The 25,494-nt window shown below is 36.1% G+C and overlaps 1 protein-coding gene across 1 annotated transcript in view; it reads left to right on the plus strand.

Annotated features, from left to right (window-relative positions):
* Positions 1–737: 737 nt before the first annotated feature.
* Positions 738–25,494, plus strand: part of LOC145673857 (uncharacterized) — a 57,897-nt gene continuing 33,140 nt past the window's right edge. The window contains exon 1 of the mRNA XM_081743635.1: positions 738–869. Coding sequence (XP_081599761.1) covers positions 852–869 — 18 coding nt within the window. The 5' untranslated portion in view covers positions 738–851. The remainder of the gene's footprint in view (positions 870–25,494) is intronic.

Here is a 25,494-nt window from a genome sequence, read left to right on the forward strand (position 1 = left end):
GTAAAATAATTGGAGGAAACCAGAGAACCACAAAGAAACCCACAGACACGGTGTTGTAAACCACAATCTCACATGAGCTGGGATCGAACCCGAAGCCTCTCACACTAGAGAAGATCCCTCGATTAATGAGCCACAGTGTTTCGTATTTTTTTAATTAAATACATTGGAATATTTACTACTGCGTTTTTGATTCTTGCGGAAGTATTTCTCAATACATTACATACTCTTATCTTCCAAATTTAAGACAAAACTTTCTTTTGCCATAATCACGCCATTTTTGAACTTCTCTCAAGATTTTCTTTGAGGTTACTGCGTAACCGTCAAATGCATTAACCTATAATAGGAGGGTCAAGGTTATTTACAATGCAACAATCTAATATTTCATACAAAGCCATTTTGAAGTCTTTTCTCCAGTCTCGGCTGAGATGAGATTAAAGAACACACGCCACTAAAGATGGCTGCCCATGATATAGTGTGTTGTCATGCTGTAATTGCTGGAGAGTAACAACATACAATGAATCTTCTCGTAGGCTCACTACGATTGTCCCTTTTGTTTACATGCCACACGCATCTCAAGGAATGTTGCAGTTTTATGGGTGGTTAATTGTTGTCTTGTCGACAACAATTTCACTGCCTGTTCGCTTCCAGCCGGGTGCCTTCAACTTGAACTTGTAGAGTGAAAGTGCGGATGCTCATCTCGGCGTGGCATCGTCAGCTGAATGTGTTCCATGTATAAAGCTGCATCCACGCTCTAAACCATACCATTTCGTTTCTTTCTTCAAAACTAACAAGTAGTTCGGGATTAGTTTAAGGAAACAATCAAAACGTTGTTAAAAATATCAGTGCCAGCAATGTCCTACAAACTCACGGTGAGTAGATTTTAGTTTTGGATACTTCATCAATACCTTATCCAAATTAATTGATAATCATCGATATTTGTCACAGTGTGATTATTTTCTTTTCTGGTGATGTTGTAATAGTGGTTGAAAATTAAGTGTCTTTGGTTCGATGTACAGTGGGTCCATAGTGAGCAGTCTCGTGACAACGTGGTTAGCATACATTCATTCCGTGCGGGAGACTTGAGTTTGATTCCCAGTTGGATCTCATGTGGTTCAGATTCCATATTATACAGTAAGTTCATGTCTCACACAGCTTCTGCTAAACAGAGACGTTAGTAAACCAATGGGTGTACATATGGTTATGATACCACATTTGATTCCAGCTCGTGCCAAGTAAGTTTTGTGGGGGTCAAACACTGTTTATGAGAGTTTTCTCGGGGTTCTCCCATTTTCTTCCTCTTTCTTCGTTCCATCATTTTGTCCATTTTCATCATCATCGTCTCCTAGCCTCTTAGTACAATCATGAAAAGCTGAACTGAAGATAGGAAAGATAAGTCGATCTTTCACACAACCTAGGTATAAATAATGCACGCTAAATCAAAACAAAAAAAAAAAAAAAAAAAAAAAAAAAAATCACGCGCAAAATCTGATTTATAGTAAAAATGCGTAATTTGAACTACATATCTGAATGTGAAAGCCTAATCTATATACAGGGTGTTAATGAACCGTGCCGACAAACTGTAAGAGGTGACTCCTCTCATCAAAATACGAGAAAAAGTTCATATGGACTTATGGCGAAAAGTGCATAGTTTCAGAGCTAGAGCTGTCCAAAATCTCTAAAATGCTAAATTTCAAGAGGTACTATTTCGAATTCTAGAAACTGTGGATCATGGTACTTATCATTTGCCCACTTTGGACAATTCATAAAGTCAGAGTATATCTCAAAATTCGGTTGATGGCATGTCTGGGAATTTCACCCTGCAAGGAATACTCTGAACGTCCATTGAACATAAATTAAATGTACAGTTTTGGACTGCGTATGCATGACTTCCTTTACGCTGATAAGGACACCATCCATAGTTTTTCGAATTCGAAATAGGACCTCTTGAAATTTTGTCTTTTCGCGATTTTGGACAACCCTAGCTCTGAAACTATGCACTTTATCCCAAAGGTCTATATTAACTTTTTCTCTTATTTTGATGTGAGGAATCACCTCTTACAATTTGTAGGTCAGGTTCATTAACACCCTGTAAATATATAAAAATGAAAGTGATTATGATTGTGACAATAACTCTTGAACCACCAGACCGATCTCAATCAAATCTTCAACATAGATGAGGCTCGATCCTGAGATGTTTTTTTTTTTTTTTTTTATCTTTATCATTTCACTTTGTTGGTACAATTTTGGAGAGGGGGATATACATAATAATGATGGAAAATGACCAATATTAGTGTCAAGTCCATAGTTTACGGGGTCGCTGAGACGAACAGAGACACTTCCAATGATGTTTAAATATAAATTTAGCCCCATTAGTACTCGTACTGGGAAATGGTGACATGTAAAAATAATTGAAAATGGCCGATATGAGTGTCGAATTCATAGTTTTTGGAGTCAGTGTCGGACATTGGTGACAGTGTCGGTGATCTTTATGTCTAAAATGAAGTGTATTCTCCCCGTAAAAGAAAAACACGCATTTTGCTGATCAATAATAATCATAAGCAACCGATCAATTCGTTGGTATTAAATTGTTCTTGTCTAACACATAGCTCGCTGGTGGATACATTGTTAGTGGAAACACTTTCGGCGTGAATGATTCAATCTCTTTCCTCGTAAATGCTCATGTGGTTCAGGTTCCAAGTTAGGCTGTAGATCCACGTCCCATTTAACCTCGGAGCTGAAAGGGTCGATAAACACCAGTTGAAATATACATGTATGATGCCAAACATAGATGTATTTAACCCTTAACGCACAAAGACTAAATCGTCAACGTAGTTTACCAAGCTGGGGTCTTCTAGGGACCCCAAGTATTATTTTCATCTTTCAACTTATTTTTTTGCACGTTTTTAACGAACGTATCAATGACCTGATTATGTAGCAGATATCTCAAAAGGATGCAGGGCACATATAAAAATCGAGAATGAATTGTTTTTTTTATAGTTGCAGCAGTATCACCAAATATCACATTCTGGGGTCCCTATAGGACCCCGCTTGGTGTGTTAATGGTTAAAGCACCACTGAGACAATTAAATTATAATTTGTTTGTAGTTATACTTAATAGCAAGAAAGCCTTCGGCCAGTTGGCGGATGCTTGGATTTTGGCTTCCTACGCTTGCACTTGAAACGCATGCTTTCATACAATCTTCCTTTTGTTGTACTTGCAAAGGGTGCATTAGACCCTTCGTAGAGTGTCATAGCATCACTGGCCGTTTATTGTTTGTTGACTTGACTTGTAAAAAGCTTGAGTCATGTTTGAATGGAACACTCAATGCAGAGTTGCCCCCATGTAACTTCGTTACTGGAATCCATCTTGCGGTACGTTTCCCAATCAAGCTGGATGCAAGCTTGGGCAACTTGCAATTCAGGCTTACAGCAAGTAGTTTCCAAGTTTCCTCTGCTAGTAGGGATCCATAATTAATGCAGTTTGAATTTGCGTTATTCAATTTTAAAAGCTTGAACTGGTCTTTGTCCAATCTTTGATGGAATTGCTTCAAAATTAACGTTAAAAAACAATTAATCGAAGGCACAAAACGTGTCCAATTTGAATTTTGTAATAGTGCTAAATTGAATTCTCAGTTAGAATCATATTATTGGAATAAAGCATTGATTTAAAACTGAACAGAACGTATGTATTGTTCTGGTGGAGTAATTGGACGGTGGTTCAGTACAAGTGAGCAGTATACTAGTGTGAATCAAGAATATTAACATAATTAGTTGCAGAATCAGGCCATTGTTTTATATGTATTTTGTTGTATAACCTAAAGGATAAGTCAAAATTCATAGTGCAAAATTCTAGTTTCAGCTCCCCTTCATTATGGTATTGTATATTGTGTAAGGGCACGGTTGCTTAGTGGTAAAGCTCTTACCACTGGTGTGTGAGGTCCCTGTTTCGATCCCCGCCCAAGTCGCTTTGTGGTGGACAATATCGTGTCCGTGAGTTTTCTTGCAGCACTCCCGTTTCCTCCCACTCTCTCATCCCACCAATTCTTCCATCATCATTCATTTGCCTTACTCCTGTTCTCCCTCAGCCTAAATGGCATAATTTTGGGACGTTAAACTCAAAGCTTTCCTTTCAAAGTTATCGTGTAATACGTAGCATCCTCTGAAACGTATGAGAGTTTACATGGCTCAGTGTTAGAACGTAGAGACCTGCACGGGCCGGGCTTGGGCGGGCCGACTCTGTTATTTCTTTAGGCCGGGCTGGGGCCGATTAATTGCAATAATTATTGACTTTCATTAAACGATAATTAGAATAAAGGCAAACGTTGAAGAAGTGTGCCCGTGAAAAATGTTACAAAATGAAACTTTTAAAATTTATCGGGCCCGGGCCGGGCTTGGGCCAATAATTTTAAAAAATCTATCGGGCTGGGCCGGGCTCGGGCCGAAAATCTCCAAAACTTTTCGGGCCAGGGCTGGACCGGGCCTAGGCACATTCGGGCTGGATTGGGCTCGAGCCGAAACATTCGGCCCGTGCAGGTCTCTATTAGAGCGTTCACCTCCGGTGTGTTGGATCACTGATTCGATTCCAGCTGATGGCAAACGGGTTTTGTAGTGGACAAACACTGTGTGCTTAGGTTTCCTTGGGGCTTTCCGGTTTCCTCTTACTTTCTTCATTGCACTATTCTCATCATCACAGTGTTTTTTTTAGCCTACACTGCACAAGTGTGGGACGTAAAACTAAAAGATTACAGTTAGTTTTATTTCCATGAAATGTTTTTATCAAGTTGATCGTTTTAAAATACAGTTTTTAAAGGTACAGTCTGCGACAAATTTTTTTTCTGTTCGGTAACATTTTGGAGGGAAATAATGGTTGTATGGCTGGAACGTACAGTAAATTACATTCTTTTTAATTTTCTGAAAACAGTACTCAAATTGTGCTTCTATTCTGAAGTTACTTACAGAACAAATTTCATCAAACGGAAATAACTCTTGTCGCTGACTGTACATTATTTTAAACGTGTAGTAGTTACATCACATATTCAATTCTTAAAGCGAGCATTGAATGTTGATCGGTGTTTTACAATGCTTTTCAGGTGCCTCTATTTTAAAATGTATTCTGAAAACGAAAGGTCGATTCAATGTAAAATAGTTAATGGCATCCTCGAAGTTACATGATTTTCTTTGAGTGAGAGTATTCATAAAAATATCGTGATCCAAGAATGAATAAACACTTTCTCAGTGTTTCTTCTTATTTAATATGACAACTTGCCATGAGTAAATAACTTGCGCTTGCATGGGTAATCTTACCCCAGTATTTTGTAGATGCGACTAAGAACATACTGCTTCAAACTCTCGGTTCATTAATCAGAACAAATAATTTTGATATGCCAACTTCGTTGGAGCTTGAGCTTGTTACTGGAAGAATGAAGCACTAATGTAAATACCCTCCTTACTGTAGGTATGTAAACTGCATGAAACTTCAATTCAGATTACAATATTCTCTCCAACAGCTTATTTCTAAAGTTTACGAGTAGTATCGCGTAAGTTATGTGTACTCTCGTTGTGGTTAATTAAAAAAAAAAAAAAAAAAAATGAAATGCATATGTTTGGTTTCTCCTGTCAAATGTACAGTGATCCTTCTTTTCCTTTTTCAACCCTTCACTGGTAAGGTAAAGCAGAGTAGAAAGCTTTCATTTTTACGTCCTACGATTATGCCGGCTAGGCTAAAGGAGACGGTGAAAATGAGAAATGAATGCAATGGTGGAATGAATAAAATTGGAGAAAACGGAAGAACCCCAAGGAAACCCACAAACGTGTTGCTTGTCCACAACAAAACAGGTAAAGCAGATTCTTAGTATGTATATTGTTAAGGGTAATAAATAGAAACTGATTTTTAAGAAAATAGAAATGAAATGAAATGAACTTAAAGTCATTTAGGCTAAGGGAGACGGATGATTAAGGCAAGTGAATGAAAGTGATGGAAGAATTATTGGAATGAAAATGTGGGAGGAAACGGAAGTACCACGAGAAAACCCAGAAAAACGATGTTGTCCACCATAAACTTATTTGGCTGGGGATCGAACCACAAACCCCACGTATCAAAGGTAAGAAATCTACCACTGAGCCACCATCCTCCTTTTAATAAATTAAGGCACAATCAAGTACTGATGTTACAAGTAGAATTTGCATCATGGCTACCGTTAGAAGAAAACTTTCAGTTTAACGTCCCACGATTAGGTCTTTTAGGCTAAGGAAGACGGTCATTAAGGTAAGCAAATGAAGATGAAAGAATTGGTGGAATGAGCAAGTAGAAGGATACCGAAGTACCCTGAGAAAACTCACTTACACGATGTTGCGTTGAAAGAAGAAGAACAGCGATATGATTTGCTAGGTAACAGTGTATTTTTTTTATTATTTTACTTGAAATTCATCGTAATATGGTCCATGATAAACAATTTAACCATTTTATATCGTAAACGTCAGATCTACCGGTATTGTAACACAGTAGCGTTTGAGTGATTGATCATAGAAATTCAAACTCCGACCACTGATAGTTTCACAGCCTTGTTTTATTACAAATGTAAACTCTTTATTCAGTGGAGAGGATGGCGTGGATCGTGGGTCAGAGTTGTTGACGATGGATTTTGATAGATGGGGGTCAGAGTGGGCCATGGTGGCTCTTGGGTCGGAGTGGGTCAGAATGGGTAATGATGGGTCGTGGTGGGCCACAGTGGGTCGCAGCTCAAGATAGGTGGTGGGTCAGTGGGTCATGGGTCAAGTTTTCATTATTGAGATATAAAATAAAATCTATATATGTATTCAAAAGAGGAAGAATGTATATCCTGTTAATATTATGTGTATCAGAATAAAGCTACTCTCCTCGATGTAAAACTATTTGCTTGTTTGCCATTTAATAATCATTAAGAAAAAGTAACTAACCAAACCAAATAACTTGGTATAACAGCCCTTTTTGGACCTGAACTTCTCCAACGCCATCTGTTAGCAACCAGCTTAACCACGTCCAGCCTAGCGAAGAAAGGATGACCAGTGGGCTGAAATGCCAAAAACTGTAGAAAATACAAAAAATTGTTCTTTTTGCATATTATGAATACATAGGTATTGAAGGTCACTGATAACGATTATAAAGTCAGAATTTCAACATTCAAAATGATTACGAAGTAAACTGCAATATAAGAAATTAGCATATTTTTATTATTGCTATTGGTCTGGTGTGAAATTACTAGTAATTGTTACAAACTGGCATTTTTGACATCTATTTGGAAATACGTGCATAAATTTTGCAAGGGCGCTTATTGGATGCTATATTATTATTATTATTATTATTATTATTATTATTATTATTATTATTATTATTATTATTATTATTATTATTAGCTATTTTAAAGTGAATTACGTTAGACTATTGTATTCAATATGTCGTAAAATCAATATATCGAGAAAATTATGTGTAATTCATATGCATAACTGTTTTTATCTGCTTTTTGTTCTTACTTCTTTTCTTTATTTTTCATTAATTGTAATGATAATAATATGTGATAAATTTAATTTCTTTCTCAACATATTTAAATGTCAATTCTGCAACCGTCATCTATTTTATCCATTTTGAGAATCCGAAGAAATGTTGAAAATTCACAAAGTTATGATACTTTAAACATTTATTTATTTATTTATTTATTTATTTATTTATTTATTTATTATGTTGGCATTGACTACATCCGAACGGCCAAATGAAACTTTTCCAATGGCTGCCTGCTCCGCAGGTATAACAAAGGAACGGATATTTTAACGAAATTTGATACTTCAAACGTTCTACTACACTTCCCAAGATTTAAAACTTCTCAAATTGATTTTTTTTTGTTTTAATGTCTAGCTTTTTGGTAATTCAGCCAACTGTCGATCGTGGTGAACACAGAAAGCAAATGGAAAATTAAATGAAATCAAGTTTTACGTTCCATGCTTATGCCGGCTAGGCTAAAGGAGACGGTGATAATGAGAAATAAATGGAAAGTGTGGAATGAAGAAAGTGAGAGGAAACGGGAGAATCCCGAAGAAACCCACGCACACGGTGTTTGTCCACTACAAGGTTTACTTGGAGCGAGTTGGGATCTAACCAAGGACCCCATGTACCACATGTGAACGGCTCTACTAGTGAGCCACCGCGGCCCAGAAAGCAAATGGAAAAGTGATTACTTTTCTTATGAAGTTGCTATAAAAGGTAATAATATCATTACTCTAATACGGTGATCTACAACTAGATGCTATGTGACGTCATAGTTTTTGTTCTCAATAAACTACAAAGACAGAATGAGGAGAAGACAGAAAAACTGGGTAAAAGACTGTGATAAGAAAAATCAAGGCGATATTGAATGTTCTACTGATACGCTTCTCTTAGACTCATGATTGATTGATTGTTCACTTCCAACACTTGTTTTATTCTATAAACCTACTTTGTTCCCTCCCCTTCTTTCGTCAACTTTTCTTCTTTGTCCTGTCTTTGATCGCAAAAGCGCACAAGTATTTTACATATAGGCCAATTGGAAGTGATTACTCTAGGCTATGTCCGAAAGATGCAGGTACAATTCATGGTTTGTATGTTAGTTAAAAACAATAATATCCTCACACGGTACGCACAGTCACTATGAAAATTATTTGTATCGCTCTTCATACTAAGAAATTGACTGATTTTGAATGCAGACAATTCTTTATTAATTAACGTAATTACATTGTCCTATGATTATACCTTTTAAGTTAAAGGACAGAGATGATTAATGAAACTGAATCATATGGAACAATTAGTCAAATCATATATATAACCACTGGCATGACAGCCCATAGAGGGGTGATCCGCTCCAACGCCATCTGTTAGTGACAGGATGAACTGCGTCCAGCCTAGCGACGAACACGTGATCAGCGAACTGCCCTGTCGTTAAGAGTCTTCATCCCGGCGAAATTAAAATACCGCTAATTTTACAGTAATTATGTGATATCTTCAAATAAATAAAAGATAATCGAAATGTGGAGCAAGAGCGCCCTAAACAATATTATTTTGCGTGAGATACCGTTATCACAAGTGACCTAGTGGCTTTCCGTTTTCAGGTGTTTAGAAACGCGAAGATAAATGCCGATTTTCAAAATGGCTCGAAATCGAAAGCAGATAAGTGAGTCGTGATAACAGTATCTCACGTAAAATAATGTTGTCTAGGGCGCTTTTGTTCCACATTTCGATTATCTTTTATCTATTTGAAGATATCACATAATTACTGTAGAATTAGCGGTATTTTAATTTCGCCGGGATGAAGACTCTTAAATGGCGTATCAGGAGCTTTCAACACCTAGTTTGCGGCACGTCGTTTATTCACGTGACTCTCCAATTTGCCTCACGACACTGGGTGAACCCCAAGAATTAAGTGCCGTAACCACTACACTATGGTGGAAATGAAATCTTTAAGTTTTACGTCCCACGATTATGCCGGTTAGGCCAAAGGAGACGGTGGTGATGATAAACGAACGAAATGGTGGAACGAAGAAACTGGGAGGAAACGGGAGAACCCCGAGAAGACCTACGAGCACGGTGTTTGTCCACCACAAAGTCCACACGGTGCAAGCTGGTATCGAACCAAGGACCGGAAGTGAACGCTCTACCACTGAGCCTCCGTGCCCCCTAGACTACGCCGTAAGAACAGGATAACCGTAATAAAAATTGACCATCACAAAATCACAGGTGTTGGAATTAATCTAGGAACCTCTTCTACTACTGCTACCATGGGTACTGCACAGTTCTTACTACGTCAATAATCTCAGATGTGCTAAATTGTTCCGAGTAAGTAACATACCTAGTAATATTTATAGACCTATATCAAGTATGTAGACGAAAATACTTGCTAGGTTGCTGGTACTTCTGCTTAGTGGTAAGTTGTTGCACCTTTCGTTTGCAATTTTGTTCGGAACGTTACAGAACGTTGCCTGATATCGTTACGTTCTTGGCCAAATTTTCATACCTACCACAGACCAGACTATACCTACAACATTGACTATTACAAACTAAAACAGAAATTTTGCGTTGCATTGACGCTAACCGCCACGGAATAAGGCCTCTCTTCATCTAAATTTGCAGATACGTAATTTCGAGTTAGATTTTTCTCGAAACGTAAAATGTGTGTTCATTGAAACAAACTGGCACGGAATGAGACCCCTCTTCTTGTGAATTTTCCGATACATAATTCCGAGTTTGAGTTCTGTCCGAACGCAAAATTTGCGTTGCATTGACACAAACCGCCACAGAATAAGGCCTCACTTCATATGAATTTGGCAGTACATAATTCCCAGTTAGGGTTTTCTCGGAACGCAAATTTTGTGTTGCATGAACACATCCGTCACGGAATAAGGCTCCTCTTCATGCGGATTTGCTGATACATAATTCCGTATCTATGAGTCTTCCTGGAGCTTATACCACTTAACATAAATTTTCCATATTAATTCACTTTCTTTAAATATTACTTTGTTTTGACCTAAAAGACCACATTTCCAAGTAAGATTACCTACAAAACAAGTTTTAAGCTGTTTCGTCTTGATAAGATGCCATGAAAATGATATGTTCTCTCGGAGATTGAATATGTTTCTAATTTAATACTGCCTTGTTTCTATACCTCGACACGAAAATTATTTTTCGTCTCTTGAGCGACTTTTAAGACGACATTTATTATCCGATTGATAAGCATTAATATTTTCAGTTACAGAAGGTTGATGTAAACGGACAAGTTTTGCCGATAGATGTCACTACTGACCTTGTATCTCTCTCATGTATTTCATGAAAATTTACAATTTCTCTTACAAATTTCAACCTACAGACTTAAAATTTTTACAGAAAGAACTTTATAACCTATCGAACGCAACAATCTGTGCCGTTTTTTAAAATTTTATTTAGAATTTCCTTCATTGTTGAAACAGTCCCATTACTAAAGATTTGGGTATTCATTTCAACAGTCAAGCCATTTCAACAATGAAGAAAATTCTAAATAAAATTTAAAAAACGGCACAGATTTTTGCCTTCGATAGGTTATGAAGTTCTTTCTCTAAACATTTGAAGTCTCGAGATTAAAATTTGTAAGAGAAATTGTAAATTTTCGTGAAAGGTTAAAACATACATGAGAGAGAGATAGGAAGAGTGTAATGACATTATCGGCAAAACTTGTCCCTTTAAACCAACCTTATTTCATATATACCCAACTCAACATATTTTGAAGTAAGAGTGTTCTGAATAGTAATTAATTTTGTCTAGAAAAAAATGTCTGAGAAAAATGTATGTAATTAGGAGGTAGAAAGAAGTGTCTTGTATTCTAGTAACCTTGTCTTGTTTCTAAGCTTTTCCGCTCTGATTTCTTTTTTAACGGTGTAATGATCACACCCAGATATTAACCATGCTCCTTTCCCTGTTTATGTCTTTCTATTTTCTCATATTGCAAGAAACTATACAACATGGGCTTGCAAATAACAATAATTCAATAAAATAGAAATACGATTATAATAAGATATAGATTCTCTTATACGTATTTAACTTTTAGCTGTCAGTGAAAATGTATCTTAAGACACTGCTGCTAAAAGAAAGAAAACATTAGTTGAAATCATTAAGTAGGATTTATTATTATTTTGCTTGAATGTGTAATAATGAACATTCTTACATATATTTCCCCTTTTGTTAGATCGTTTTCAAATCCGTACTTGATACCGTCACATGCAACGTCATTGTTACCCCAAAGTCACTCATTACGGCGAATTCAAGAACTTGAAACAATAGTGAAACAACATGTTAAGATACAGTTTATTTTTCCTATTTCACTCGATTGCAATTACGAATACTGTTACCAAATTATTTAGCGTTATCCATACAAATATTGTAGGGCGATGACCTTCCATCACTATCATAGCTAATGACAGGTCAGCTAACGAAAAGCTTATATGGACCATGGCTTTCAGCTAACCTCTTCGTCTTTACGTAGAAATTTACCGTTTATCAACTGTAGCCTCTTTCTCTCCTGGCTACAGTATACCCTCTATTACGATCCTCATGGTAATTTATTTCTCAACCAATGTCTCAACCATTTATGAGTTAGTTTTAAAAGGTAAACAATTCAGGGTTATATCTGAATCAAGGTCAAACTCACACACACACACACACACGCACATAATGTACAAACTCGAAAAATATAAGTAACAGCCCTTTGTGGGCCTGATTCGCTCTAATTCCATCTGTTGCCGGTCGACAGAACTACGTCTAGCCTAAGACAAACACGTGGTCAGTGAACTGCGTCGCCCTGTCTTTAGAATGTGTATCAGGATCTTTCTAAACGTAGCGTTCTTTTATTTACATGACCCCACCCAGTTTGCCTTAAGGCGTTGGGTCGATATCGAAAATTGGGAAGCACCAAAGTGGAATCGAACTTGGGACTACGCGGATTTGAGCTCAAGAAAAATGTTTTAAAAATATCAGAGGACTGGACATCAGAGGAGGACACAGCAATGCATTTGAGTAGACAAGGCAATTTGAAGCATCCTGTACTGTAATTGCTGAACTCCATAATCAAATTCCCTAAATTCTGATTTTAAGTTCTCTCGAAGAGAAACATTGAAATTAGGCTAGCCATCTTTAAAATCGTTAGATATATTAAATTGTCTAACCACTCCGGAATCTGCCCTGCCCTTCCAACCCTTGTTTAGATTCCTTTCAGTAAGACTTGTATATTCAATACCTAATCATGTGTTTCAAGTTATTTGAAAGGTATCTCGGTTGTTCCAACCTTCTAATTATTTCAAATCTCGTAACTTGGTATTGACGCCTATTACTGCCAGAGATTCCATCAGGGGGTTTCCTTTCTCTCTTTAAAGTAAAGGAAAACAAACGTTCGAGGGAAAGCGCTCCACGATAAAGACTTATTTTATGTATTTGAGATTAGATAGAAATACTGTTCTACAGGCTTTCCGTAGATTTTTCTCTATTAGTTGAATTGCACGGCATTCTTGGCTGTTTTGTTTATTCATTTTAAATATGATCATCTTTTAAAAGTAACACTTAATTTGCGATTGTTTTCAAATAATTGATTATTGTCAAATACGTATTGTTTGTCATTATGTTAAAAAAAAAAAAAAACAGTTTCTGCAGGAAAATAAAATAAAAATGAATTGAAATGTAATTTTTGAGTTTTACATCCCATGGTTGTGTCGGCTAGACTAAAGGAGGCGGTGAAGAGAAATGAATGAAATGGTGGAATGAAGAAAGAGGAAGGAAACAGGAGAACCCCGAGGAAACCCACGCACACGGTGTTGTCCACCACAAAGTTACTTATGCTTGCATAGTTAGGAAGTAATTTTCATGAATTACTGATTTTTGTTATTGCAGTAGTTTAACTTTAAACTGTAACTTTGACTCCATATTAATAGAACATTATTTAAATGAATTAGTTATTAATATTTTTGTATTACAATCTGTGACTGATTTTGCAACCTTGAGCAAGCTCATTTTTTTTTTTTTTTTTTAGATGAAAAGCCACATCTTTTTCTTAGGAAAAAAATTCTGATATTCACGAACGGGATATCATCACGAAGGGAAATAACCACAATGCCAAACAGTTAATTAGTTGAGAAAAAGTAACAAGTTTATTATTTATAATTCAATCTTGGCATTTTCAGTATTTAGAAATGAAGAAACATTATTTTTAAGACATTTTCATGACTGTGTATTATTAATATGTGAATTGGTTGTGTTGTGAATTGGATACCATCATTGATATATAAAGTCACGTTGGCTTAATTTAACTTATTTTAGGTATAAAATACTTAGGATAGGTTAGATTAGATACTTAACTTGATCATTAATCTTTCAAACTACTTTCGCATTAAACCTCTCAAGTTGACAGAACAACCCTGATTATAATTGCAAGTATTGTCTTCCTAAAAAAAAAAAAAAAAAAATGAAAACATGCATAATGTTTTAAGTAAAAACACGGGAACACGTGAAATAACTGTCGCATGTCCCATCTATACCACGCGTGTGTTTGTAGATCAAAAGACAAAATTATTTGTTATAGGAGTAGCTTTTAACAAGAGAAAGTAAATACTTTTTGTATGTGAGTGTTTGTAAATACATTTCGTACAGGATTTGTCATGCTTTCTACAAGAATTGTGGTCTCAATAAATTGGACATGTTGTTCCTATGGTAGAATTGCAGATATTTTCACGGAAATTTAGATGTTTCTCAATATATGTTTTTTCTGAGTATCTAACAATTAAACGAATATTTCCTGGTTCACTCTTCGGAACTTGTAAGAGCGTTATACTGATAAAAAGAAAATAACTGGTATATCTTCTTTATTTTCAGAAAGTCCATGTATCTTTCATTACGTTCCAATTGGCTTACAGAGAGCTGTTATAATCATAAATTTGCGGTGTAATGTTACGCAGGATAACTCTTGGCATCCTTTCAATTCTATGAATTAGAGTTTATAGTACTTAAAGTTTACAGTCCTGGAAACACAGTCCAATGTTGACCAAAGTTAACCGAGTTTGTGAAAACGCCAGGTTATTGGGAATGGGGTTAAAAAAGAAGTACGAGTGTTTCCTCAAAAAATACAATACTGTACTTGTATGTATTCGTTGATTGAAAACACAACAGAGTAAGGATGGCCACATTTTTTTCGAAAAATACTTTTTCGAAAAATGAATTTTTCGAAAACGAAAAATGAAAAAAATTTTTTTTCGAAAACCGAAAAAACGGAAAACGAAAAACGATTTTTTCGAAAAAACAAACAACGAATTTTTTTTTCGAAAAACGTAAAACGAAAAGCGAAAAAAAATCAAAAGACGAAAAACGAAAAATTTTTCGAAAAAGCGTAAAAGGAACAAAACGAAAAATGAAATTTCCGAAAATCGAAAAACAGATTTTTCGAAAAAGACCATCCCTACAACAGAGAATAAATTGCCCATTTACCCTTAAATAAAGGTAAAGTACGTACTTTATAAAGGCATAAATAATTTACTATACATTAAAACGAAAAGTAATGAATGTAAATTGTACAGTTATTTATCTCATAAGACGGACCTCAGAAAACTACTGGGCAATGACCTTGAACGGGTCTGAGCGAGGTTCTTTTTTGACCTGTCAGGGTGTGATCGAATTATTTGGACTACTGTATTATCGAGGGCCAAGTTTTAGGGACTCTGCTGTAAAATATTACAGTTTTTTTTTCGGGGGTTTAAGACTTATCTAAGTAAAACAGTGAAGCAATGAACGTTAAAAATTAAAAATCTATAGTAATCCAAAAATTGCTTTTTGAGTATTGTATGGTAAGTACTACAAGAGAAGCTTAATAAATTTTATTAGCTGACATATTTTGTGTTTCAAAAGTTATTTTTTTGCTGTTGTTGTAAATCTAAATGATTTGTAAGGAATGTCTGCATAGTCATGGAAAATACTTGTTCGTACTGGATGCCCTGATCATTCATCGTTCAATTAGGCCTATTCAACTTATAGATCATAGCTTGTAGCACACTGTAGCACCAGGATTGTAGCACCATTTGTTTCAAATATTCTGAAGAAGAGCCCACGAAGTATTGCAAACCACTACTATTCTTTTAGACTTCTGCTTATTTTTATGCCTATAAAAATATTAATGTTAGACTTTACAAAACAATTCATGCCGTGTATATAGCAATTTTCTTCTAAAACAATGTAACTGCTTTGTTTTCTTTTTTTTAAAAAAAAAAAACAAACAAGATGATGACATCATTGCGTAAAGAATTGCATTTTTGTTAGTAATGAGACCACAGACCACGAAGTGATACCTCAACAATTCAAACCAAATCTAAAACACACAAACACACAAATACATGTAGTAAAGAAACACTGACTTCTTTTCGAAAATTTTAAGTAATTAAGAGACAAAAACAATGCTCTTAAATCTTCAAAACTCCAAAACAAACTCAGAAAGAATTGTCAACAAAATATCTATACAGAAACAATGCGAAAGACTATTCGTCACTGATGCTTAAGGTGCACCAGATCATGTTTGGAATTTCCGGTAGGAGAGTACCGAACACAATACAGTGGTTTGTTTGTTTTATCTCGTTTCGTTTCTGACATAGGAACCAAAGACAAATCAGTCAAATACTCAAAATATAAATAAATAAATAAATAAATAAAATAATAAAATAAAGTAAAATAAAATACAGTAAAACAATGTAAGCTGATAAATCTTCAAGTTCTAATTGTTTATTAACAAAATACATTAACCGAAGTTGGTAATCATAGCTTTCTAAATATAATGTAATTTACTCTAATAAGGCATAAGCTTCGAACATCTCCACTACCAGGTACACTGTGCTTACGTTCAAAATCATCATAATATCCGCCATGTTAGTACGATTATTGTTCATGTACGTTACTATCTTTTACGAATGTATTAAGATTAATTTATTAAGAGGCTGTGTTACAGAATAGGATGATTTGTACTGAGTATTGGTAAAATGGTATAACCATAGAGAAATGACTTGGTAGACATTGAAATGGCTATCTAATGTGTAATTGATTTGACATGATTGTGTGTGCTATGTCTTTACAACCCCTTACACATGTGGACAATATCCGCCTTATGCAGAGTCCTTTTGACGTATGATTAGCGTCATACTAAAGGCATGACTACTGCAGGAAACATATGTTAGTAGAACACTTTAGCATGGCACTAATCGATCGTCACTAATCTGCATAAGGCCCTATGTTTTTAGTTTCTTACTTAATCGCTCTTTAATGTGATCGACCGAGCCGCACACGAGAAATCTGATTTGTCGTCTACTTACTCCAAACATTTTACTCCTCAAGGAACCTTGACCTCAAACTGCTTATGCCAAACACAAAAATTCTTCCATTTAGCATGCACGACTAATCTGGTTGGTCATCTACCTACTTATTTCCTTCATATTTGACTGACAATAGATTGACCTTGAACTCAAACTACGTATGAGGTGCATCAGAGAATCGCCCAGCTACTTCCTGATCACTTGTCTCAGGGAGTGTTGACCTCAAACTACCTATCAGAGATAAAGATTGTCGCAGGTCAACACACATGGGCAATCTGATTGGTAATTTGCTTGTTCCCTGGACACTTGGCTCAAGGAGCGTTGACTTCAAATTACTTATGTTAGAGCTAACCACTCTCCCAGATCACGTTCGCGGGCAATTTGGTTGGTAGTGTTCCTGCTTCTTAGACACTCGTCCGTGTGTTATCGCCATAGAGTACTGTTATCGGCTCTATGTCGTGTTAGAGGTTAATGTTTAATCCCAAAAGACTTCAATATCGTAACAGTTTTGAGTATTCACTTAGTGGTATAGGTCGTTTCTTCAACCGAAGTGTAGTTCGTCCATAAAAAATGCCGCTTTCTACGTGTGGTGGCTCGTGCGATAAATAAGTCATTGTCCGAGAGATATTGTGGGAATAACCCCCGATAACTAAATGGCCAACCAGAATTTCAAGAAATTGACAGTGGCTTATCAATTCCATGTCGTTTTAATTACCACAGTTCCAAAGGCTGCCCTTAACGTTAGTGCTTGATTTCTTGTTCCTAAGACCACCTTCCTTATTCTTGCATTGTCTAATATATGTTTCATATAAGCCATAGTATTGGAAAGAAATAAGCACAGTGGGTGTTAAGACATTGCAATACCGTAAATGCGGTCAAAAGAGGGATGGAGGGAGGAAGAGATGCGGTTGTAAAAATCAGCATGAGAACTTGAAAGAAATTTGCCGAACTGCACTTCTGGTGAGTAAACGTACTACCCTAACTAGAACTACATAAACTGACATAAATTAAAAGCGGTACTTCCAGTTGACATGTATAGTTGAAATGATTATAGCTTTTCGGGACTAACCGACAGGAAAATTTCGAGAAGTGAATATAGATGGTGATCAGAAAAATGGAAACACCTGTAGTTGGCAGTGGTGTCGTGGCGCCCGCAGCGCCAGACCGCTGGTTGTAGTGTGTTAGGTTGGTCTCCATACTACGTCAGGCGCAGTGGAACAGCAGCGTCCAGTGGCTGCATCAGACGGAGGTAGTGTAAAATGGGAGACCTCACAGATTTTCAAAGATGGCAAATTGTTAGTGCACGGTTATGTGGAGAGAGTGTGACGGCAGTGGCTACTGTGTTAGGTGTGTCGCGTGGGACAGTGTCGAAGGTGATGACGGCCTACACAACACACGGGAAAACCACATACGGGAAGTGGAATAGTGGGCGGAAGAAACTCATGAGTGACAGGTCACGCCGTATACTAAAGCGCATTGTCACGCAGAACTGTCATGCTACTGCGGAGCAAGTGGCGGATGAACTCAATCAGAACCTCCCCCACCCTGTTTCAACAATTTACAGTCCGCCGCGAATTACATGACATGAACTTACGGGGTCGTGTTGCACGAACCAAACCGCTCATCAGGGACCATAACGCTTTCGCACGCCGCAAATGGTGCCGCGACCATGCAACTTGGACCGTTGAGGACTGGAAACGTGTGATATGGTCGGATGAATCATCCTTCACCCTATTTCCAACCACGGGCCGTGTTTATGTGTGGAGAACGCCCAAAGAAGTTTATGATCTGCAGTGTCTCCGCCCAACTGTGAAACTTGGCCCCGGCTCGGTGATCCTGTGGGCCGCCATATCATGGTTTTCATTGTGTTCTGTGGTCACACTTAGCGGACGAATCACTGCCAACAATTATGTCGCAATTTTAGGAGACCACTTGTATCCTATGGTCCGGATGTTGTTCCCGGACAATGACGCCATCTTCCAATAAGATAATGCACTCATTCACACAGCTGGCGTTGTTGCAGCGTGGTTTGAGGAACATCGGGATGAAGTTAAACACCTCCCCTGGCCCGCCCAATCCCCAGATCTCAACATAATTGAACTTCTGTGGTCCGTCTTGGAAACACGACTCCGGCGACGATTTCCACCTCCAACCTCTCTCACAGAACTGGCCAATGCCCTGCACGAGGAATGGTGTAAAATTCCACTTACTAGCATTCACGATCTCTATGCCTCCATCCCACTTCGCATCAAGGCTGTTCTGAAGGCGAAAGGTGGCCCGACACCATATTAATCTGGTAAGTTGCAATTTCGTTCAAGTGTTTCCATTTTTCTGATCACCAACTATATATATATATATAGATGGTGATCAGAAAAATATATATTTCTGGGGTTTGAAAGAGGGACGAAGAAATTCCCCATGTTCTTTAAATGAGTTTTTTTTTTTTTTTACATATAATCTCCTGTATTAGGAACTTGAAACTGGAATGAGAACTTGAAATTCGGTATGCTTGTATGCTTTCGTTAGCATTACCGGTACCTAAGGAAATCAGCAAAAAAAAAAAAAAAAAATCTTTAGAGTGGTTTTATGGAGAACTGAAAAATCTTTGCCATGTTATTTATATGGGACACCCCAAAATTATTGGGCACTTCCTGTAGAGATATAAGGCCTTATTCAGAGTATTTTTTCACTTATGATTAGCGTCATACTAAAGGCCTCACTACTGCAGGAAACATATGTTAATCGAACTCTTTAGTATGACACTAATCACGCGTCAGAAAGACCCTACATAAGGCCCATAATGATTAAATTTGACATGCTTTTAGCTTTTCGTGACTAGGCAACAGAAAAATTGCCCAAAGTGAATATTTTTGGTTTTGAGGGGGTCTAAAGTTGAGATTAAAAAAAAATCAACATGTTATCTGAAAGGGATTTTTTTACCTATACATATAATATATTTTAGGTACTTGGAATTGGAATACAAACTTGAAATTCAGTATGCTTGTACGTTTTCGTTAGCGTTATACCTAAGCAAATCAGTGAAAATAAAAATTTTCAACTTTAGAGTGGTTTTATGGGGAACTGAAAAATCTTTTCCATGTTATTTATATGATACTTCTTCTACGTCCAAAAATGTTTGGGCACTTCCGGCGGGATTATAATAATGAAATTTCACGTGATTGTAGCCTTCCGGAACTAACCGATAGGAAAATTGCCAAACGTGAATATTTCTAATTTAGAGGGTCTAAAGAGGTATGAAGTAATTCGCATGTTATTTAAATCGACGTTTTGTTGGGAACCAAAATCTTATCTTTTAGATAGTTTGAAATAGGAAAAGAAACTTGAAATTCGATAGAATTGTGGGTTTAAGAGGTACGAGGCCGTAAGCTGAGCAAGAGCGGAGGTCTGGGGGCGGAGCCCCCAACTAGACAAATCCTAACTATATATAAAACTGTAGCGGCAGTCTTGTTACCAAGTAATCCACTACCTATGAAAGGGTATTTTAGGATTCCCCTTAATGCGGAGTAGGTTGGGCAAGTAATCCTTTTTGTGAAAATTATAAATATACTTCAACTCGAACAATTTATTGTATAATTTCTTCAACATTTAAATAAATTCAACAATAACAATATAACTGCGCTAACACAAAACAACATTGCTCAATATTAACTTGAACCCTTTCCCAATTTGAATAGTAGTCCGGAAATTTTTATACATTCGCATTCCACTACTTTATATTCTAAATTAATTTTACTGGTTGTACTTTTGACAGGTTTCATATATCAAATATCTACACAAATTAAATTTAATCCCCAAATATAACAATATATATTAAATTAGTGACCATAGACATACACTCACCAAAAAGTTGTAACAGTTGGGCCGAAATGGAAAGAAAAAAAAATAGATTAAAATTTTGTACTTACAATTTCCTGACGAGCTGCATATCAATGGCACTTACATACATTTACACTTAATTAATCCGGCTACTTTCTGTGTAGGAGCATTATTATCTAAACACTATTCCGAAATCACATTTAACTAGTTATCAATTTAACGGACACAATTTCTAAGCTCCTACCCCTGCTTACCTCATGTTTCAATCTAAAGAAAACGTAATAGGTACGGGTAGAATACAAAAGATAGATGGCGTTTTAGTCACTTCGAACAAACGAATATCAGAACCATGACATTGACCTACAGAGCCAATGTTTCCATATACAAGTTTATTTATCTAATCAGCTGATCGAGAGTTTTCAAGTTCTTTTTTTTTTTTTTTTTTTTTCAACTCGAACTTCTTTGAAATGTCCCATATTAAATTTCCCCCCTCTCCGGGTGATTTAATTAAACAAACTGTTATTTAACATTTCGAAGTAAGTTCATCTTCCATGCACGGCATGCAGTAAAGAATAATGGAACGAACTCACCGATGGAAATTCTTCACAAACAAATCGTTAGTTGTTTCGGAGCTCCTTTTAGTTCATTGTCCAATCGACGAAGCACGCACCATTACTGCAGAAAGATAACAGGATTGATGACGGTATTGTTCTTGCCTATCCATCTGATGGTCCTGATTTAGATCCATTCTTCTATGGGAAGGTTCTCTCGGACAAACACAGCAAACACAGCGAACACAGCCCTGGCCAGAAACACCCAATTCCGAACCTGCAGAATTGTACAACAGAGCACAGTACACAAATATATATAACACATAACATATATTAATAGTGAAGTGGATTACAATTCTTACAGAATCTGTACATATTTTCTTAATTTCCATTATTATTTTCATTATTATTTTCTCTTGCTGGATAAAATTTCTTTATGAAACTGACATGACGTTTAATCTTTACTTTCTTATCAGCTACAAGTTGTAACCACACTGTGTTCTTTGTTGGATAGCTCATAATTTCGAACGGACCCTGATATTGGCTATCTAATTTAGGTTGATAACGTTTTTCCAAAGAAGATTTAGTTACTTTCTTAACCAATACTTTTTCTCCAATAGGTAAATCTATATCTCTATGTTTTCTAGAATACAATTTCTCTTTCCTTTTCCAGGCCAATTCAATATTATCTACAATAGTTTTACTCATCTCAGCTTTATCTGGAGTACTTTCAAGAATTCCTAGATCTAAAATCCAGTTTACATCTAAAGGATTAAACATCTTTCTTCCTAAGTATACCTCACTTGGAGTTTTACGAGTTACAGAATTTTCACTACTATTTAATGTGTACTGGACTTGATAAATATACTTAGACCACTTAGTTTGATTTTTATAAATATAGGTTTTCAAAATTAATTTTATATTTTTATTTTGTCTTTCTGTTAAATTGCTTGACATGGAATAAGGAGTAGTACAAATGTTTTTAATGCCTAAACTAAATAGATAATGTTTGAAATAATCGCTTTGCAAATATCCAGCATTGTCATGAATCACCTTATTTGGAAATCCGTAAGAATAAAATATTTTATCTAGTTTCAAACATATAGACTTTGAATTCAAATTCCTAAGAGGTTCGATAATGACAAATCTAGAAAAACCATCGGTTAAGACTAATACATATTTAAACCCATTACTGATAGGCCAAGGCCCCATTACATCTAAAAATAGAGAATTATTAGGATATTTCTCTTTCTGAGTATAGTAGGTACCATAAGGAAGTCTATTCCTATCCCTACATAGCTGACAAGTCGTACATCTCTGAACAAAATCTCTAATTTCTTGGAATAAATTAGGAAAAGTATAACGTATAGCTACTTTTGCTATCGTTCGTTGGACCCCACTATGTCCTCCACCTACAGGGTCTTGATGATGAAATTTAATCACACTATACTTAAGAGACTCTGGTACAACAGCTCTTAAACCTCCATATTGTTTACCTTTAGTTTTCTTCAGAAGGATACCATTTTTAAGAACATAAGGTTCCTTTACCTGTCCCCTTTCTAATTCTTGTATTATAGTATTTAAACTAGGGTCCTCTCGTTGATGATCTCCTAATGGCTTATGAAAGAAAGGATTATTCCAGAAATTAACAAAATTCAAGTGTACTTCTTTATCATCCACCTTATCAATTTCCACTATATCTGATGAAGGAGGTGTATAATCGATATAATTATGCATCCTAGTTAGAAAATCTGCCATATTGCGCTCACTCCGCAAGTGAATAATATCAAATTGATATCGACTCACCTTTTCAATAAGAGAGCCGTATTTTCTTTGACGTTTATGATTTTTAAGTATCCACGTCAAGGCTGAATTATCACAATAAATTGTGAATTTCTTATGAAGATACATGTCAAATTTATCAAGCGCATGAACTAAACTAGAAAGTTCAAGATCAAAAACGCTTTTCGACCAATCTGATGGAGGAACTCGTTTACTCAAAAAGTAAACAGGTCTAAGTTTTCCATCACCATCGTACTGGCTTAATATAGCACCATAATTTTTGGTGGAAGCATCGACATGTATAACGAAGGGCGCATTCATATCTGGCACTTTAAGAACAATATGATTAATAATAGCTTCCTTAATTTTCTCCAATAAATCATCTTCCTCCTTCCCCCAGATAAATGGAACCGTAGGTGATCTCATAGCATATAATGGACTCAAAAGTTCTGAATAATCTTTTACATATCTAAGATAATAATTAAGAAATCCCAACATTCTGTTTAAGGCACGTTTATTTTTCGGTCTGGGTATTTCTTTAATCGCTCTTACTCTCTCATCATCTATTCTCATTTGACCATTAGAGAATTCATATCCTAATATTTTCACTTTTGATTTCATAAACTGAGCTTTATGTGGACTAATAGTAATCCCCCAATCTTTCAACCTTTTTAACACTTTTTCTAAAATTTCTTTATGTTTTTCTACACTATCCGAGTGAATTATTAAATCATCACAGTAAATATCCAAATAATCCCCTTCTATATCACGAAAGATCTTATGCATTAAACTGGACAAAACGAATGGTGAAACTGCCATCCCCATCGGTAGGCGACAATACTGTAATAATCTATTTGGTGTAGCAAATGCTGTTATATTCCTACACTCAGGTTTAATCTCCAATTGATGAAATGCGGATCGGACATCAATTAATGTATACAGATGGTGTTTACCTATATTAGATATAATAGATTCTAAGTTCGGACTCGGAAATCCAGTCAATAACAATTTAGAATTAATTTGACCATAATTGATCACTAATCTCTTGGATTGATCTCGATTAGTAACGAGGAAACAGGGTGAAATGTATGGGCTACTATTTATTTCTTCAATAACACCCTGTTCTATTAATTTATCTAAAAACAAATCAAGTTCTTTCATTTTATATTTAGGAATCATATATGGTTGAGTAATGCTTGGTGAAGGATCTGTTAATTGAATTTCATATAAATAATCACGAACATGCCCTAACTTATCGGTTATTACTTCTTTGTAATCATTAAGTAATTGTTTAACATACGGTATCAAATTTTCATCATAAATATTTTCAAAATTTACACTACCTTTTAATGCTTCTTCTCCATCTCCCTCTTTATCTGCCTCCTTATATAATGGATTAAAGATTCTAGTGCCAGGTGGAACATCTTCATAAACAGCAGTATCAGTATTCTCAAGTGCAACTGTCTCCTTGGTCTTTGCCTTAGTACGGTTCTCCGCCCTACTCCTGGATTCGCCTACGCCACTGGTTGTCTGCTTGGTCTGGTTGCCATAACGTCGAGGCCTCCTTGGAAACTGCTTAGCCTTGCTGGTTTGGGTTGGTGATGTCAGGTTACAGGAATAAGAACTGCCACCATATTGTAAAGCTGCACCTTCAGACCTAGTCCCCTCGAATCGATCACAAACTCTGGCGCCAAGGTGTCTGGGATCTCTCCGAGTAGGCCTGAAATGATATTGGAAAGCGCACAGATCACTGTTCATACCAACTGGGTTATTCTCAAAAGGTTGTAACTTTACTTGCATTTTCAATTTCTCAAAAAGAAGTTCTCGAGCGTTTATATTTATATGGGCGTAATTATCCCGTAAAAAGTCTAAACCCAATAATAATTTTAATTTTGGATGGTTAACAACTCCAAACCACGCCGTAAAACGGACACCGTGAATAAAGAAAATAAGTTGCACCAACTCACGCACTAACAACTCATTCCCTTGCATGATGGTCACAGAATAGTTTACTTGTTTTATTTTAGGCTTGCATTTCGTACGGATTTCTTCTAAAACACTGTTTTCAATTAAGCATAGAGTCGAGCCAGTATCTATTATACAGGGATATAAAGTATGGCATATACTGATGGGCAATTGTAATAAGCTTCCATGATCTTCCCTTGCACTATGAGAGTACGCACTATGAACTCCGGTTTTATTTTCATTTAAATTTTGATAACTCAGTCTATTCTGTCTATTAATAGGTGATGGCAAATAATTTGTCCTGGCACTTCTAAGAGGAGTTTTTACCCGTGGTAAACAAACCTTTTCACTTTTAACTACATTTTTATAATCTTGTTTATATTTGTCATTAATTTCATAACTTTCCGCAAAATCTACATATTCATTTACCGTTTTTGGAACACTAAGTATCAACAACAGGTTACGAATTTCGGGAGTAACTAAATTACTTATTAAT

This window comes from Thermobia domestica, chromosome 17, assembly GCF_964235325.1.
Source record: "Thermobia domestica chromosome 17, izTheDome1.hap1.1, whole genome shotgun sequence".
Classification (NCBI taxonomy): Eukaryota; Metazoa; Arthropoda; class Insecta; order Zygentoma; family Lepismatidae; genus Thermobia; species Thermobia domestica.